The 18410-nt window shown below is 40.2% G+C and overlaps 1 protein-coding gene across 6 annotated transcripts in view; it reads right to left on the minus strand.

Annotated features, from left to right (window-relative positions):
- LCORL (ligand dependent nuclear receptor corepressor like) overlaps window positions 1-18410 on the minus strand; it is a 155171-nt gene that overhangs the window by 68390 nt on the left and 68371 nt on the right. For all 6 annotated transcript variants that reach the window (XM_056130339.1, XM_056130340.1, XM_056130336.1 and 3 more), the window contains exons 3-4: window positions 10276-10355; window positions 9336-9465 (exon numbers count right to left, since the gene is read on the minus strand). In XM_056130339.1, coding sequence (XP_055986314.1) covers window positions 9336-9465; window positions 10276-10355 — 210 coding nt within the window. The remainder of the gene's footprint in view (window positions 1-9335; window positions 9466-10275; window positions 10356-18410) is intronic.

Here is an 18410-nt window from a genome sequence, read left to right on the forward strand (position 1 = left end):
TGTCCAGAGTGATCATTTCCAACTATCGCTGCCACTGTGGTCCCTTCTCTATCCTAACTGCCGTCCCCCACACCCACTTGTGGCAAGCTCCCACAGGTGGCAAGCTTCCTCCTGGCCCTTGTTTCTATGTCCTTGGGTAGAGAGTTCTTTACTTTTACATGCAACCTCAACAGAATGAATAAGCATGCTTTTTAAGAAAAACGAAGATGGGCAAGTGTCCATAAAAAAACAGATAGCATTTTTTTTTTTTTTGGCTTTTTGCGTCACACCCGGCGATGCTCAGGGGTTACTCCTGGCTCATGCACTGGGGAATCACTCCTGGCGGTGCTCGGGGGACCATATGGGATGCTGGGAATCGAACCTGTATCGGCCATCTTGGCTGCGTGCAAGGCCAACGCCCTACCCGCTGTGCTATCGCTCCAGCCCCAACAGATAGCATTTCATGAAGGTTCACAGATGGTTTTGTAGAACTAACAATCAAAAGAATGAGATACAAGCAAAGAAAATCACGAGTCACATAGCCACTGCTCACCTAAGGGGCTCTGAGGGTTATATTTAAGTAATTAGCATTATTCTCTAATGCTAAGTAACTAGAGAATATGATCTCACTAGTAGATCTGGCTAACACTATGTTTCCAGTCACTTACCAGAATTACTGATTTAGTGTGTTTAAGGGAGAAGCAACCCTGAAGCAGCTCACCTTAATACCTTGCTGGCATTAAAAAAAAAAGTTTCAAAAACTAGTCATGTGAGCACTTTTAATTACTATAAATTATACTATTAATAATAACTCAGAGATGAAAGGCAATCTATGACAATGAAGTCTTCAATTATACCCTGCTTTACAAAATGTGACCTTTCATAATGCGAATATATTCATGTAAGATTTTCAGACATGTTGATACTTGTTATTGCTTCTCCAAGCATCCAGAATATAAACAGCATTTTTAAAAAATGGCTAGCACACCCACATTCCACCCCTGCTGCCATGTAAGTTCCTTTACTGGCTCAGCTTCAGAGGAAAATGAATATATCTAGAAAGATCAACCAGCTACAAAAATGTCTTGGGTACACCGTTCCTCAGCTGAGACCTCCGGGCATCCTGGGGGTGGAGTGGGGGCAGGGATGGGCCAAATCTCCACCTTGCCAAAGTTCCAGCTGCCATACTCACCCTCCACGGCTGCCGCCACGGCCATGCCTACAGGGGGACTATACTGTCTCAAGACTGAGATCCAGAGAGCTGCCAAACTGCTGAAAATTTCCAGTACACTTTTTCTTTGGGGTTGGGGGGTCTGAGAACTCCGGCCTTCCTGGAGTGGTGGTGGGTGACTCCCAACCCCCATATTCAAGAATCCTTGGTAGCCACAACCCCATTCCACCACCGCTGCTATGTAAACTCACTGACCAGTTAATTATTCTAGAGTTTTTGGAGCATGTGGTCACATTTGCGGCCATGCAACAGCTCCAAAATCTACTCTACAAGGGTACACCGGATTGGATGGGGATGTAACATACAAGCCAGCCAAGTTTGATTTAAAAAAAAAAACACACAACATTAACACAAATGGCTCAACTAGCAACAACAGCTCAGTAAACCCTCACACAAGGACAAAATGTCCCCAGGGTGAGATACAATAATCTTCACAAATTTTCTTTTAGTGAAGCTTTTTTTTTTGGTTTGTTTTTGATAATTCCATTAGCCATTTAGAGGTAACACACATAATAAAATAAATTGTGGGAAAATGAGATAGTAGTGGAAAGAAGGTGACGGTGGTGGGATTAGGGCTGGAATATTGAATGCCTGTAACAAATGCATCACTAACAACTTTGGAAACCACGGTGTTTAAAACTGCCTAAGCAAGACTGGTCATTGATGTTGAAATTTTGCTTCAAAGCTCACATATCCTCAAAAGAGACTTGACAGGGAAGAATGCAAGACTTATAGGTGTGAATTATCAAGTTTGATTCCTGACACCATATGGCACCCCGAGGCACATGTAGCCCTGTTCGGGTGTTCCTGGTAGTCACCAGCATCAACTCTTGACCAGATTCAAGGACCATACCACCCAGCAAGTATCAGTGGAGCACCACTGGGGAGGCACCCCCCAAACGAAAATAAGCTATAATGTATCGGGTATAATGTACAACTCTGATTAAAAAAAAATTTGCAGTATAGTTTAAAAGTATATGGAAGCTCATAATGGTGGGGGGGGGGGATCTAGAAAACAAATGTATTTCACAGGATAGCAGCTGGCCAAACACTGTTAGAATTCTGAACTCCTTAGAGCTTTTTTGGTGGTGGGGTGGGAGCAGCGATGCTCAGGGTCACCCCTGGCTCTAAGGAAATACTCCTGACAATGCTCAAGGGACCAAATAGGATGCTGGGGATTAAACCAGGTTGGCAGTGTTACTATCAATTTTTGCATTAAAAAAAAACCCAAAACCCATGGTAATTTTTTTTTCAGAGCAAACTTTTAAGACATCTGAATACATAATAATTGAGAAAATAAATGCTGATAGAGAATGTGCTTTTATACCAGCTTCTGAGTAGGATCTTCCTTATTTGTTGGCCAGTAGACAATACCCTGCACTATGGTATGGTATCCTAATACATGTTAGACATGTCTGCTATTTAAAAGTTGCACATGTATGTAATGTGTACGAATGTGCGTATTTAAAAGATTCAATTTTCCATTATTTAACCTAATATGCACAACTTAACTGCACAAGTTGAGAGTAAAATATGCATGCTGAAAAATGTCTTTTGTTTTATATTATTGTCCAAAACTCCCCAAAATACAAATAAATGTTTTTAAAGAACAGAAAACACAAAAATTAAGATATTCTTCATATCCAAGGAATTTAAAATCTTCTAAAATCAATATTTTTGAGGAGATATAAGATATTTCAAATGGCAAGGGAAGGTAAAAAAGTAATATTGTATGCAAAATTAACCTTAAATATCTTAAATAGTCCATGAGAACAGTATACACTATTTAAGGTATACAACCTCAAGCCATCCATTAAAAACACATCTTTAAGGTGAAAGGTGATGCTTAATTGAAAGCATCATCTTTGAAAAGATGCTTTAAGAAAACATTAGAAAATATGAGCTATTAAAAGAGCGGTCAGGGGGCTGGAGCAATAGCATAGCGCATAGGGCATTTGCCTTGCACGCGTGGCTGACCCGGGTTCTATTCCCAGCATCCTATATGGTCCTCCGAGCACTGCCAGGAGTAATTTCTGCGTGCAAAAGCCAGAAGTAACCCCTGTGCATCGCTGGGTGTGACCCTAAAAGCCTCCCCCCAAAAAAATTTTTTGAAAAGTGGTCAGCTTACTTTTCTCCCATTTCATAGTCCTTCCGTGGTATATTTTGACCAAGTTAAATAGTATGTAGAGGTCTAGCTGACAAAGATCTCTATGTCACACTGCATACTGCTGAGGAAACATCTGAATTGAGGTGCTGTACATTTGATAATTCCTCAAATACCAGACACCAAAATCTTTAACACTGAAACTCGGGCAGATAGATAGTACAATAAGTAAGGCAAGCGCCCTACCCTCAGCCAACCTGGGTCCATCCCCAGCACTGCATATGGTTCCCTGCGCACTGCCAGGATTGATCCCTGGGCACAGAAGAGAAAGCCCTAAACACAGCCGAGCATGGTCAAAATAAAAAATAAAACAAAAAATCTAGTATCAATCATGTTAATAAAAGATTTGTTGCTGCAAATGAGTTTGCTCATATGAGAAGAATCTTCACACTGAAAAATAAAACTACAGGGGTTGTGGCAGAAAATATATGGAGCATACACAAGGTTCTGGGATTGTTCCAGCACTGCCAAGTGTCCTCCAACCTCCCACAGTTAAAAAAAAAATGAAAGAAATAAAAGTATAAGCAAAATTCTTAGTAACAGGCGCTGAAACACTGAGCAAATGTAATAGTTCACCTCATTTTAATTATTATTTTTAAATCCTACTGTGTTTTCTATGGCTGCAGCAGGTGGATCAATTAGAGGCAGTTCCATTAATAAGACTTGGATATGGATCGACCACAGGCATTTAATTTACCTGTTCACTACTTCACCAGCTTATTCTGATTTAACATTACTCCCCAGCACACACAGCAGGAACTAAAGCCTCCATCTGTTCTCTAGCCATCACACTTCACTCTTGTTAACACTCTATTCTATTAATCAAGCGTTTTAAAAACGCTTTATTTATTTTACTGCTACTGGAAATCACTAATTATCTCACGTTATTTCATCATTATTTACATTGTATGTTCCTTGCTTTAGTTATTAAAGCATTATTTCTTTATAATCTCCAAATCTCCTGCTTTAAAATGCTATGGATTTATGTGTGCAAGTATGAGTGTGGTGTCAGGAACTGAAACTCGGAACCTGAAAATGAGACATGTGCTCTACCACTCAGCCTCATCCCTGCCCTAGATTGCTCATAAAAGGAAAATAATCTGCAAAAATGAGGAATGGGGTAGTGCTAACTTACCACATGACTAACCTGTGATTTTTCCAAACTGTTATCCTTTAATTCTTAAAATGCATTTCCATAAGAACTCTATGGCTACTAGAGCCTTTCATAAAAATTGTCATCTAGGTGCAGGAGCAATAGAGAGCAGGAAAGGCATTTGCCTTGCATGCAGCCAACCCAGGTTCAATTCCTAGCACCTCATATGGTCCCTAAGGCCTGTCAAGAGTGATCCTTGAGCACAGAGCCAGGAATAAGCCTTGAATACCACAACAGCACAATGGGTAGGGTGTCTGCCTTGCACGAGGCTGACCAGTCTGACCTGAGTTCGATTCCTCCTCCCCTCTCGGAGAGCCTGGCAAGCTACCGAGAGTATCTCGCCCGCGTGGCAATGCCTGGCAAGCTACCCGTGACGTACTCAATATGCCAACAACAAGTCTCACAATAGAGACGTTACTGGGCCCGCTTGAGCAAACTGACGAACGATGGGAGGACAGTGTGACAGCGCTACTACCAGGTGTGGCCCATAAACAATGACAACAAGAACTGTCCTCATTACTTCTGAGCATTGCATACTTCTCTGTCCATGCTGCCCACAATACTTAAGTGTGCGCACGTAAAAGATAATTCAGGAAATATACCTTATTTGATGAAGCAATGTTTCAGTTACACACTTAGCAGTTTGATTCTTTCAACTACTGTATGCACACTATGTGGTAGTTGCATACTAAGTTCAATTTAGTATGTGCACGCTAAGTCCAACTTAGTTAAAGCCTTTAATTTTAAAACAAAGGATGATATTTCTTCCTGAATTAGAAGCCAGTGACTTAACAGCTTCTGGGGAAAAGAATATGAAGCTACACATCAAAATTATTTCATGTGTATACCTATGTTTATCCACATTTCAAATCAAACTGATATGCAAACTATAAACAGCAATAACCCCAAATACAGAATAGGGAAAGACAAATCATATTCATATGATGAGTAATTTCCTTCTTCAAAGAGAACAAATACAGCATTAATACTACTGATGTGTATAGAAACCGAAATGTACTTTTTGTTTTGTTTGCTTTGTGGGCCACACCCGGCAGTGCTCAGGGCTTACTTCTCAGTTCTGTACTCAGGGATCACTACTGGCAGAGCCCAGGGGACCACATGGTGTGCTGCAGATCAAACCCAGGTCAGGCGCATGCAGCAAGCACCCTCCCCGCTGTGCCATCTCTCCAGTTCCGAAAACACACTTTTATAATTTAAGTGCCTATTCATTCATTTATTCATGAAATATTCACTGAAATATTTACTGGAAGTGGCAAGGGGAAGAACTTTTAGCAATACTAATGATTCTGCAACAAATAAACAAACTGCTATATGGAGCACTTACTCTACTTTGGCATCTAGACACCAGAAGGAATTAAATCTTGAAAAATTTCTAAGGAATATACAAAACTAGCTATAAGTTCACCTCCTACTAAATTATCCCTTTCAGTTTGACTGTATTTATTCAACCCTGAGAGACTATTCTTTGACTATTTTTTAATTTTAAGATATCACTCGCACTGTAGTTTAATAAGCATTACACCAAATAACTATTACAAAATACAAGGGAACAAATTACTTCAAGCCACTCACAGTTCAAATAAAGGAAAAATAAAAACCTACTGAAATTGAGCTAGAAATCTCTACATAACATTTCTTACATATCTTCTCTGGTCTGGTTAACTAATTAAAGTCATTCTAATTCCAGGCTGCTGAGAGTGAGAATAGGTAGGTTTTTCCTACTCGTATGTAGTTAAGAAAGTTTAGGTGTTTCTTAAACAGAACACCTTTACTATATTTTGCCTGTTTCTTCTTGAGGATTCAAAATATAGTACAAAAGTATGTACTCATGGTATACACCTTAACTTCTCTCTGTTAAAAATGATATCTGGGAGTAAACAGGAAAAAGTGTGAGAAGAATCTATTAGGGGGCCGAAGAGAGTCCAGCGGCTACGGTACTGCTCTCTGCAGCCGACGCAGTTCAACCCCGAGCATCCCCATGCGCCCCCAGGGATGGCCCAGGGAAACCTAGCCCTGCAGTGTCTAAGCAGCACCATATTCCTGGGTCTGCACATGAAACCCTAGGTTAGCTGAGAGTTCAAAGAGGGCTCAGTGGTCTGGAAAGACGGTTCAAGGGGCTGGAGTTGACCCTTGAGAGGGCCCCCCTGAGAAGGCCTTCCAAAAGCTGGGGCTGGAATGCTGAATCACTACTGATCAAGTGACTCAGCACCACTGCTCCTCAGAGGCGAGTTCTCAATCATAAAGGCTTACATGTAGATCTCTAAACCCTTTGTGAAGATTTTCTTATCTTTTGATAAGATTTGTATTCCTCAAACTATGAAATACATAGAAAACACCAGCAACACTAATGTTACTAATACCCAGAACTCTTTTTTCAGTAATCAAATACAAGATTTTCAAGGTGCTTTAGCAACACATTATTAGAAACTTAAAAAAGAATAACATCTTTAAAAAGTATACCCCTCCAACCATTTAAAGAGTTAGTAGCAGAACTCAATAAGAACATTCAGAAGACATCATTTAATATCTTCTAGTTACATCCTAGTCAGATCATGTTAGAAATCTCTACAATCGTTTTATTCAAAAAATTTAAAAATAAACCTAAATATAAGGGCAAAAAGTTCTTAGGTTTAATTAAATCTTGAAAGTGAGGATGAAGTGCAGTGAAGGAATTAACAAAGATAAGACGTGAGATAAAGTAAACTTCTACAGCTAAGAATATTTCATTTAAAAACTGAGCTTCTTCAAAGATTGCAAAGAATACCAAGAAATCCCCAAATGAAGAGGTCACTAAATCCATGAACACTCACCCAACCATTGGTAGGAGATCTCTTGGAGACCCAGATGCTTGAATCAGCTGAAATAGTACCAAGTTTTTACTGATTACTCTTATAGGGCAATGGAGCACAGGTTAACTCCATACTATCAAAAGTTAAAATTTAAGTTATAACTATTATTGACAGTGCTAATTCTAAAAATAATTACTCAAAGAAAAAGGAAACTGTAATGAGTTCCAAGATGAGTGAAACTTATTGAATGTATATATTATTATAAGTAGATTTCTTTACTTGTTAGTGATATAAGGCCTTATAATAAAATTCTTCTCTACGTATAAAAGCACTGACAGGAAAAAAACTGAAATTAATATTCTACCAAGTATTTAAGAATGTAAGTTATATTTTGAGACTGACTCAGACTGAAAAATTTGGAAAAGAAGTAGAATTTGTTTCTGAAAGACAATGTTGAGTTTTCAATATTCGGTATTTTAGTTAATAAACAGGAAAAGACTTTCAGTCCCTCCAATTAAAAATATGTATAGTTCTCAAGTTTAGACCTTTTATAATAATGCTAATTCTTGCTTTTTGGGAGGGAGAGGAGAGCCACATCTGGAGGTGGTTTACTCCTGGCTCTGAACTCAGCAATCATTCTGGCAGTACCCCGGGGAGATTATGTGGTGTTGGAGACTGAACCGAGGTTGGCTGCATGCAAGGCAGCCTTTGTTGCCCGTACTATCTCCAGTCTCAATCGATAATCAGAGGATTCTTATATTTCAGCACATAAAAAAATTCATGAACATAAGACTAAACAAACAGCTTCTATTTTTGGTTTTGTGGGTGGGGATGCTCAGGGTTATTCCTGCCTCTGCACTCAGGAATTATTCCTGGCAGTGTTTGGGGAAGCAGATGGGAAGACAAGGATCAAACCTGGGGTGGGGTGGCTGCATGAATGCCTTACCCACTGCATTATTGCTCCAGTCCCAGAGATTCCATTTTTGAAGTTGGGAACTACTTCCAACATTACTGTTAATCCTGCAAGTAATTCACGGAACAAAAAATATTTGATGCTACTTAACTGCAATGAGGATTATAGCAGGGTCAGTACCTGGATGAAATTACAGTAATAAATTTTACAATCTCTGGAACTCACAGGAAGGATGCTCTCCCTTTCCAATCTCCCTCTCTTCCTCACACCATTTATCCTCGAGTTCTTTGTGGTAAAAATTAAAATACTCAACTATTCCTGAGATGACCAAGAACAAAATCAGGATGGTTCCTATTCCTATTTCCCCTGAATAAACTAGATATATAAAAAGTACTTTTGCCTGACACATCTGTATCAAGGGAACAAGTGAAATAAATCTGGTTTAATTTATTTAGATAGCATGCAAAAACAAACAAAACAACCTGACAGTTTAATGTAAAGTAAGCAGATTCAAAGTGTCAACAAAATGCTAAAACTGCAAGCCAGCAAACAGACCTCAACTTGGCTGGTAATTTAACAGTTTTGCAAAGTGACATACCTACATTTATTGAACATGAAAGAATTTTTGAGATCTTTGATAATAGTAACAATATATGGAAGACCAGACTATAAAAAATGTTTCCTGTCTGTGCATGGTAGACAAAAAAATCCCATGATAAGGTCAAAGATTTCAGGATAGAATAGTGAAAAGAACATCTAGTGCAAGAGTTGGAATGTCTGGCCCTGGTTCACGACGAGACAAGCACACATGCTCCTCGCCAGCTACCCAAGGCCGTCTGCCCACGCTGTGTGGCCCACAGAGGAGGTTCTAAACATCCCCATGGACCTGGCCAGAAATAAGGCTCCCCTCCCCTGAAACAGAAGACCAAGACTACAGTGACTGGCAACCCTAATGTCCCTAAAACTACAAAGAAAAACTAAAAAGGAACAGAGGATGACATTATGAAAAAGCTTATGTGTGAGAAAACAGTAAAAGCAATTTCAGGTCTTTTGCAGATTTTAAACGATAAAGCATCTAATATTACCTTTCTTTCGAAAGAGTGCGTTAAGGTAATTTTCTGCTTGGCATTCAATCTTTTCAGCGTTGGGCTGGCCCTGAGATGCGAGCTCCTCCGTCGGGGTGGACTGTGCGGAGTCAAGAGACGGTAGGCAGTCCTAAAAGCAAAGGAACACGGAAGGACTTACAACTTTGATGAGATTTTATTATACACAGCAAAAATAAAAAAAAAAATCATTCCCTAGATGCTCATTTGTTCCACTTTTACCTCTGGCAAAGCCAAATTAGCCTTAATCCTTAGCAAAACTGTACTCTAAAAAGGGAAAAAAAGCATTTAAGATTTATGTCACTGAATAAAACTCACTATAGTAGCATGCCAGTAATGCAATATTTTCCAAGAGTTTTGCCAACAAATCAGGTGTTTTTCCCTGAAAGGTTGAGTTCTCAAATCCTCTCAAGTCCTTTATCACAGTATCTAAGTTGTTAGAACCATGTAAGATGCTGTTTGCAAAGTTTAATTGTTGTTCAGATTCAACACCAATATTTAATTATGTAAGATGATTATCGTATCCAAAAGAGTGCAAGAGAAAGTAAAAGACTAAACCAACACAAAACAAAAAAAAAAAAGCAGTACCACATTATCTTCTAACTACTGCTTCCTAAAGGGTAGTCTGAGCCCAAGCGAGGCTACCCTTGACCACCCAAACACTGAACAGCTCTGAACTGAGTTCATGAGTTAAGGTGCTACAAGAAAGTCAAGTGGAGTAAGCAAAAAAGATGAGTATCCTAAATTTTGATCTGCAAGATAAGCTAAACGTTAGACTTTTAACATAAGCCTTTAAAATGCCCTTTTTATACCAAAATCATGTATTTCAATTTCCACTTGTAAGTCACAAATTTCGAGAACAAATTAAGTTTAAAAATTGTTACGATTAGTTTAGAAATAGTTTCATAGCACTAAAACTTACACTGACTGCTTCTCTCTGTAGGTTACAAAATGAACATTTTTCATCCATAGACCAGTCAGTCAGCTCTTCTGGTTCACAGTCTTTAAAAGAGGGAAAAATATTCATTAAATATACTAACTTTAGTAAAACAAATAAAGTTACGACTCTCCACAGCAATGGCTCATATTAAAAAACAAGAACAAAAAACTCTATTAACAGAAGGAGGCAAGTGCCTAACTCTCAAATTGATGACATCCAGGAAGAAACAGAAATGGCTGTGAGGAGAGTATTCTGCACTGTAATGGAACCAAAGTAGCAAGAAAAATGAATGGTTGTACATTAATTTTAAATAACAGGGTTTTAAGTAACATCTGACCTTTGAAAAGATTTGATTATATTATCATATGATTTTTTTTGCAGCTGTGAAAACAGATTTATTTATTTTTTAATTTTTATTAGTGAAACGCCATGAGGTACAGTTGTAGACTTACAAATTTTTGTGCTTGGGTTTCAGTGATACAATGATCACGTATCCATCCCTCCACCAGTGCCCATTCACCACCATCAATGATCCGAGTATCCTTCCCACTATCCATCCCCCCCATCGCACCCTGCCTCTGTGGCAGGGCATTCCCTTTTGTTCTCTCTCTCTCCTTTTGGGTGCTGTGGTTTGCAAAAGAGGCACTGAGTGGCAATCATGTTTGGTCTATAGTCTACTTTCAGCATGCATCTCCCATTGTGGGAAGATCCTCCCAACACCCTTTACTTGGTGCTCCCTTCTCTATCTGAGCTGCCTTTTCCCCTAGCATGTGCGGCTGGCCTCCAAGCCATAAAGTGAACCTCCTGGTATTTATCTCGGCTATTCTTAGGTGTTAGTCTCCTATTTTGTTACTTTATACTCCCCAGATGAATGCAATCTTTCTATGTCTGTCCCTCCCTTTCTGACTCATTTCATTTAGCATGATGCTGTCCATGTAGTACCATTTGTATGTAAATTTCATGACTTCATTTTTTCTAACAGCTACATAGTACTCCATTGTGTAGAATGTACCAAAGGTTCTTTAACCAATCATCTGTTCTCGGGCACTCGGGTTTTTTTCTCAGACTTTGGCTATTGTGAACGGTGCAGCAATGAACATAGAAGTGCAGATGTCATTTCGACTGTACTTTTTTACCTGTCTGGGATGTATTTCCAGTAGTGGTATTGCTGGGTCAAATGGGAGCTCAATTTCTAATTTTTTGAGAATCATCTATATGGTTTTCCAAAAGAGCTAAACCACGTGACATTCCCACCAGCAATGAAGGAGGGACCCTTTCTCGCCACATCCGTGCCAACACCGGTTTCTTTTGTTCTCTTGGATGTGGGCCAGTCTCTGTGGTGTGAAATGATATCTCATTGCTGTTTTGATCTGCATCTCCCTGATGATTAATGATGTAGAGCATTTTCTCATGTGCCTTTTAGCCATTCCGATTTCTTCTTTGAGAAAGTTTCTGTTCACTTCATCACCCCATTTTTTGATGGGGTTGGATATTTTCTTGTGGAGTTCAAGCAGTACTTTGTATATCCTTGGTATCAACCCCTTGTCAGATGGGTATTGGGCAAATATCCTTTCCCATTCTGCAGACTGTGTTTGTACTTCAGTCACTGTTTCTTTTGAGGTGCAGAAGCTTCTTAGTTTAAGATAATCCCATTTTTCTACCTCTGTTTGAACTTGCATGGCCAGTGGTGTGACATCTTTGAAGATACCGTTAGCTTCAATGTCGTGGAGGGTTTTGCAAACCTTGTCTTCAATGTATCTTATGGACTCCGATCTAAAGTTAAGGTCTTTAATCCACTTTGATCTTACTTTTGTACATGGTGTTAGGCAGAGATCTGAGCCCATTTTTTTTTTTGCATGTAGCTGTCCAGTTTTGCCAGCATAATTTGTTAAAGAGGCTTTCCTTGCTCCACTTCACATTTCTTGCTCTCGTATCAAAGATTAGATGATCATATGTTTGGGGGGGGGGCGGAGATGTCAGTATATTCATCCCTGTTCCATTGGTTTACAGCTCTGCCTTTGTTCCAGTACCATGCTGTTTTAATTGTTACTGGTTTGTAGTACAGTTTGAAGTTAGGGAGGTTGATTCCTCCCATTTTCTTTTTCCCAAGGATTGCTTTAGCTATTCGTGGGGGCTTACTGTTCCATATAAATTTCAGGAGTGTTTGCTCCATTTCTTTGAAGAATGTCATGGGTATCACTATAGGGATCACATTGAATTTGTACAATGCTTTGGGGAGTATTGCCATTTTAACAATGTTAATTCTCCTGATCCATCATGAGCAAGGGATATCTTTCCATTTTATTGTGTCCTCTTTTATTTCCTGAAGTAGTGTTTTGTAGTTTTCTTTGCACAGATCTTTCACATCCTTAGTTAAGCTGATTCCTAGGAACTTGATTTTCTGGGGCACCATTGTGAACGGGATTTTTTTTCATGTCACTTTCTTCTCTCTCACTATTTGCATATAGGAAAGCCATGGACTTTTGGGTATGATTTTATAGCCTGCAACTTTGCTATACAATTCTATTGTTTCTAGGAGTTTCTTAGTAGTGGTTTTAGGGTTCTCTAAGTATAGTATCATATCATCTGAGAATAGTGAGAGCTTGATTTCTTCCTTTCCTACCTGGATGCCCTTAATATCTTTTTCTTGCCTGACCGCTATTGCAAGTACTTCCAGTACTTTACTGAACAGCAGTGGAGAGAGTGGGTATCCTTGTCTCATCCCTGAACTTAGAGGGAAGGCTCTCAGTTTTTCCCCATTGAGGATAATGCGTGCTGTAGGCTTGTCGTAGATGGATTTATCTCTCTATACCCATTTGGGAGGGTTTTCACCATAAATGTGTGCTGGACCTTGTCAAATGCTTTCTCTGCATCTACTGATATAATCATATGGTTTTTATCTGTTCTTTTGTTGATATTATGGATTATGTTGATTGATTTCTGAATGTTAAACCATCCTTGTATCCCCAGGATGAATCCCACTTGGACATGGTGTATGATTCCTTTTTTTTTTTTTTTTTGCTCTTTGGGTCACACCTGGCAATGCACAGGGATAACTCCTGGCTCTGCACTTAGGAATTACTCCTGGTGGTGCTCAGGGGACCATATGTGATGCTAGGAATCAAACCCGGGTCGGCCACGTGCAAGGCAAACATCCTACCCGCTGTGCTATCTCTCCAGCCCATGTATGATCTTTTTGATGAGTTGTTGAATTCTATTTCTTAGTATTTTGTTGAGAATCTTTGCATCCGTGTTCATCAAGGATATCAGCCTGTAGTTTTCTTTTCTTGTGGTCTCTTTGTTTCCTTTTGATATTAGAGAGATATGGGCTTCATAGAAACTGTTTGGGAGTTTCTGTTTCTTCAATTTCCTGGAAAAGCTTGAGAAGACTGGTGATAGGTCCTCTTTTATTGTTTGGAAAAATTCTCTCGTGGATCATCTGGACCTGGGCTTTTGTTTTTGAGAAGACTTTTGATTACAGTTTCAATTTCCTTGACATTAATAGGACTATTCAGGTACTCTAGATCTACTTGATTCAGCCTCGGGAGATTATAGGAATCCAGGAATTTATCCATTTCTTCTAAGTTCTCTTGTTCCGTGGCATACAGACTTTCAAAGTAGCCTCTCATGATGTTTTGAATTTCTTTGGTTTCTGTTGTGATATCCCTCTTCTCATTTCTGAGTCGGTTTATTAGGGTTCTCTCTCTCTTTCTCTGTGAGTCTTGCTAGTGGTTTATCTATCTTATTTTCTCAAAGAACCAGCTCTTGGTTTCACTGATCTTCCAGATTGTTTTTTGGGTTTCCATGTCTTTGATTTCCGCTCTAAGTTTTATGATCTCTTTTCTTCTGCCTGGTTTGGGCTCCTTTTGTTGGTCCTTTTCTAAGATCTTGAGCTGTAAAGTCAAGTTGTTTATGTGGGCCTTTTCTTCCTTCCTGAGAAATGCCTGCAGAGCTGTAAATTTTCCCCTTAATATGGCTTTAGCTGCGTCCCATAGGTTCTGGTAGCTGCTGTCTTCATTTTCATTTCTTTCCAATTATCTCTTGATTTCATCCTTGACTTTCCTCCTGACCCACTCGTTGTTCAACATTGAGTTGTTTAATTTCCAGGTGTTTGATTTGATTCTCCATGTCTGTGTGTGATTCACTTTTCTCTTCAGTGCATCGTGGTCTGAAAAGATTGTTGTTGATACTATTTCTATCTTCCTGATTCTATTGAAGTATGTTTTGTGTCCTAGCACATGGTCTATTTTGGAAAATATTCCGTGTGCACTGGAGAAGAATGTGTGTTCTTTCTTTTGGGGGTGTAAAAGCCCTGTATAGGTCTATAAGCCCTCTCTCTTCTATTTTTTCCTTCAAAGCCAGTATTTCCTTGCTAAGTTTTGTTCTTGTTGATCTATCCAGAGGTGATAAGGCGATATTGAAGTCTCCGGCTACTATTGTGTTGCTAGCAGTGTCCTTCTTAAAATCTGTTAGCAGTTGTTTTAAATATTTAGCTGTTCCCTCATTAGGTGCGTATACATTTAAGAGTGTGATTTCCTCCTGTTGTATGTATCCCTTGATAAATAGAAAATGGCCTTTGCTGTCCCTTCCAATCTTTTTCAACCTGAAATGTATGTTGTTGGATATTAGTATGGACACCGCAGCTTTTTTGAGAGAGCTGTTTGCTTGCAGGATTGTTTTCTGTCCTTTAACTTTGAGCCTTCGTTTGCTCTGACTGTTCAGGTGAGTTTCTTGGAGGCAGCAGAATGTTGGGTTCTGTCTTTGAATCTATTTTGCCACTCTGTGTCCTTCATAATCAGGATTATCCTGTTGTTCGTCAATTGCCTCGAGCAGGCACCAGTAATGTCACCTTCTTCCTAGCCCTGAGATTTTAAAAGAACCATATTCAATGCTCTTTCAGGGCTAGGAGAATGAGATCTATCATTGTCACTGATATTTGGCATATTGAGTATGTCATGGGAAGTTTGCCAGATTCTGCCATGCGGGCAGGATACTTTCGGTAGCCTGCCAGGTTCTCCAAAGTAAAAAACAAGATAAGATGATGTCGTGCAGCCGCAAATGTGTCCGTGCGCTTCCAGGAGCTGGGTTTTATAGTCTCTGGGTCTTGGCCATTGACGGGAACCACCTGGTGCTGGCAGCAGCTGGTGGGTGTGACGCCTACCTACTGGAAGGTGGGGGATCTGGGTGGAGAAGGCTCAGTTCCGATCCTAGCAGGCTTGGAGATCTCAACCCCGGGACCTGCATGCCTGGTCCTCTGCCAGTTCCTTCATGCATGAGGCTTGTCCGTATGTGTGGAGAGTGGTCTCGGCATGGCTGTGGATGGTTATGGAGGTCTTGGGCTGCCGGAGCTCTGCTCGGGGCAGGGAGGGAAACTCAACCCGCCCCCATCCAAGGGGCCCCGGTGAGGATAGCCAGGAGTGGGGGCAGGAGACTCTGCTCTGTTCTCTTCCGCGAGCTGGGTTTTATAGTCTCTGGGTCTTGGCCATTGATGGGAACCACCCGGTGCCGGCAGCAGCTGGTGAGTATAATGCCTACCTACTGCAAGATGGGGGATCTGGGTGGAGAAGGCCCAGTTCTGATCTGAGCAGGCCTGGAGATCTCAGCCCCGGGACCCGCATGTCAGGGTTCCTCTGCCAGTTCCTTCATGCATGAGGCTTGTCCGGACGTGTGGAAAGTGGTCTCAGCATGGCTGTGGCTGGTTCTAGAGATCTTCAGCTGCTGGGACTTCTGTGTCCTTAATTGGTGAATTTAGACCATTGATGTTGAGAAATTATTATGGAGTTTTGTGGCATCTTTCTGTAAGGGTCTGTTGTGCTTGTAGGGTTTGTCTTGTCTTATATAGTGGCCCCTTTTACCCTTTTTTTACATTTGGTTTTGAGTCTATGAAGTTCCTCAGCTATGTTTATCCAGAAAATAGTGTACCGTTCCTTTGAGTTTCAGTGCGAGTTTAGCCGGATAGAGTATTCTTGGTGAAGCGTTTATTTTACTGAGTTTTTTTCACTATATCCCACCATTGCCGTTAGGCTTGGAGGGTTTCCTCTGATAGTTCTGCAGTGAGTCTAAGGGGTGCTCCTTTGTATGTGATTTCCTTCTTTCACCTTGCTGCTTGCAGTATTGTTTCTCTATTTGTGGCATCCATCATTCTAACTATGAAATGTCTTGGAATGTTTTTGTTAGGGTCTCTTTTAGCTGGCACCCTTCAGGCTCCTTGAATCTGAATGGCTGCTTTGTCCAGCTCTGGGAACTTTTCAGTAATCATTTGTTGAACCGTGCCTTTTTCCTTGGGATTGTTTCCCTGACCATGTGGTACTCCAATGATTCTAATGTTGTTCCTCTTGGAATCATCTCCTAGGGCTCTGATTCGCTCTAGGGCTATTTTGAGGACTCTTGCCATGGTTTGTTGTTGCCTGTTGGTTTGCTGCAGCTGATCTTCCAGCTCACTGATTCTGTCTTCAGCTGTGGCCACTCTACTGTTAAGAGAACTGACTGAGTTTTTTATTTCATCTACAGAATCTTTTATTCATGACATTTCTGTGTATAGCTTTCGAATTTCTGCTCTCATTTCTTCCCGTATTTTCTCAATTGTTTCTTTCATGTCCTCCTTTAATATACCGGATATCTGTCTCACTGTTTCATTGAGTTCATTGAACATCTTCATTACTTCATATCTGAATTCTTTCTCAGAGAGGTCCTTTAGGTGAGTAGCACCTACTGAGGCTTCTGGACTCTTTTCATCGTCCTACCCTCATAGTGGGGATTTACGTTGTTTTTTCATGTTGGTGTGGAGGTATGGAGATTGAGATGTTACACGAGATTGCTGGGTATGAGTAAATTACTTGAGGCCCCAAATTAGGCCATGCCCACTTCTAAAGAAGCGACTCCCATTTCTGAAGAGGTCACGCTCCCTATGCGTACCTGGTGTGTGTGTGTGTGGGGGGGGGGGGGATAACCTGGGGGTGGAAGAAGACCCAGCACAGAGTTGGGGATGAATAGGAAGAGACTCACTATATTTTATTTTCACTATGAAAGAAAAAAATGGACATATGGGAAAGATGGAAATTTTTCACATGAAAGATGACATAAGAGAAATAAAAGAACCGGAAAAGCCAGAGTTTTGAGAAACAGGATGCTGTATAAGAAAAATGTAGAACTTAAAACCTCAGATTAGCTTTTCATCAATTTAAAGTTTCTGTTGAAAGAGATAGTAAAAAGCTGGGTAACAAAATTACATTGTCTAACAAATTTTTTTTTCTTCCACAGCAATTTTTCTTAAAATTTAATTTTAGAATATAGTAGAAAGCTTCTTGAAAATATTCTCTCAAGGAGAGAGGGAAATGCCCTGCCACAGAGGCAGGGTGGGATAGGGGCTGGGGGGGGAGGGGATGCTGGGATCCGTGGTGGTGGGAAACGTGCACTGGTGGAGGGATGGGTGTTTGATCATTGTATAATCGAAACCCAAGCACAAAAATGTGTAAGTCTACAACTGTACCTCATGGTGCCTCACTATTAAAAAATAAATAAATATAAAAAAAAAATTCTCTCAAGGAATTCATCCAAAGTATAGTTTGTGACCTTTTAATTCCTTTTTTTTTTTTTGGTTTGATTTGGTTTGGGGTCATACCTAGCTGTGCTCTGGATTTATTCCTGGTGGGTTTGGGGGACCATATGGGGTGCTGGGGACAGAATCCGGGTCAGCCACATACAAGGAAAACATCTTATTGCTGTTCTATCTCTCTGAACCAGTCAGTGATTTTCTTAAACTTAGATTTTGTCTGTTTTAATTTGGGTGCCTACCAAGGTATGCTCAGGGCTTACTCCGGGACCACTCCTGAAGTAGTTTGAGGGACCATATGGGGAGGAAGGGCATGGTACTGTCTGTCCCCTAAACTTTGTCCTTGCAGCAGAAATTCCCTATTCTTTATTCTTAATATATTCATAAAAAGAAACTAAAATAAATATATAAAATACTACCATGTGAGGTAGCTATACTGGAACTGATGGGAAAGCAAGAGAAGGAACTACAGCATCCCCCACCCCCTTGTCACCCATAACATATGTCTAGACTTCAAAGAAAATATGCTTCTTGTTTTCCACATAGAAGGTAATAATGATAGGAT

The sequence above is a fragment of the Sorex fumeus genome, unplaced genomic scaffold (genome assembly GCF_029834395.1).
Source record: "Sorex fumeus unplaced genomic scaffold, SorFum_2.1 ptg000077l, whole genome shotgun sequence".
Lineage (NCBI taxonomy): Eukaryota > Metazoa > Chordata > Mammalia > Eulipotyphla > Soricidae > Sorex > Sorex fumeus.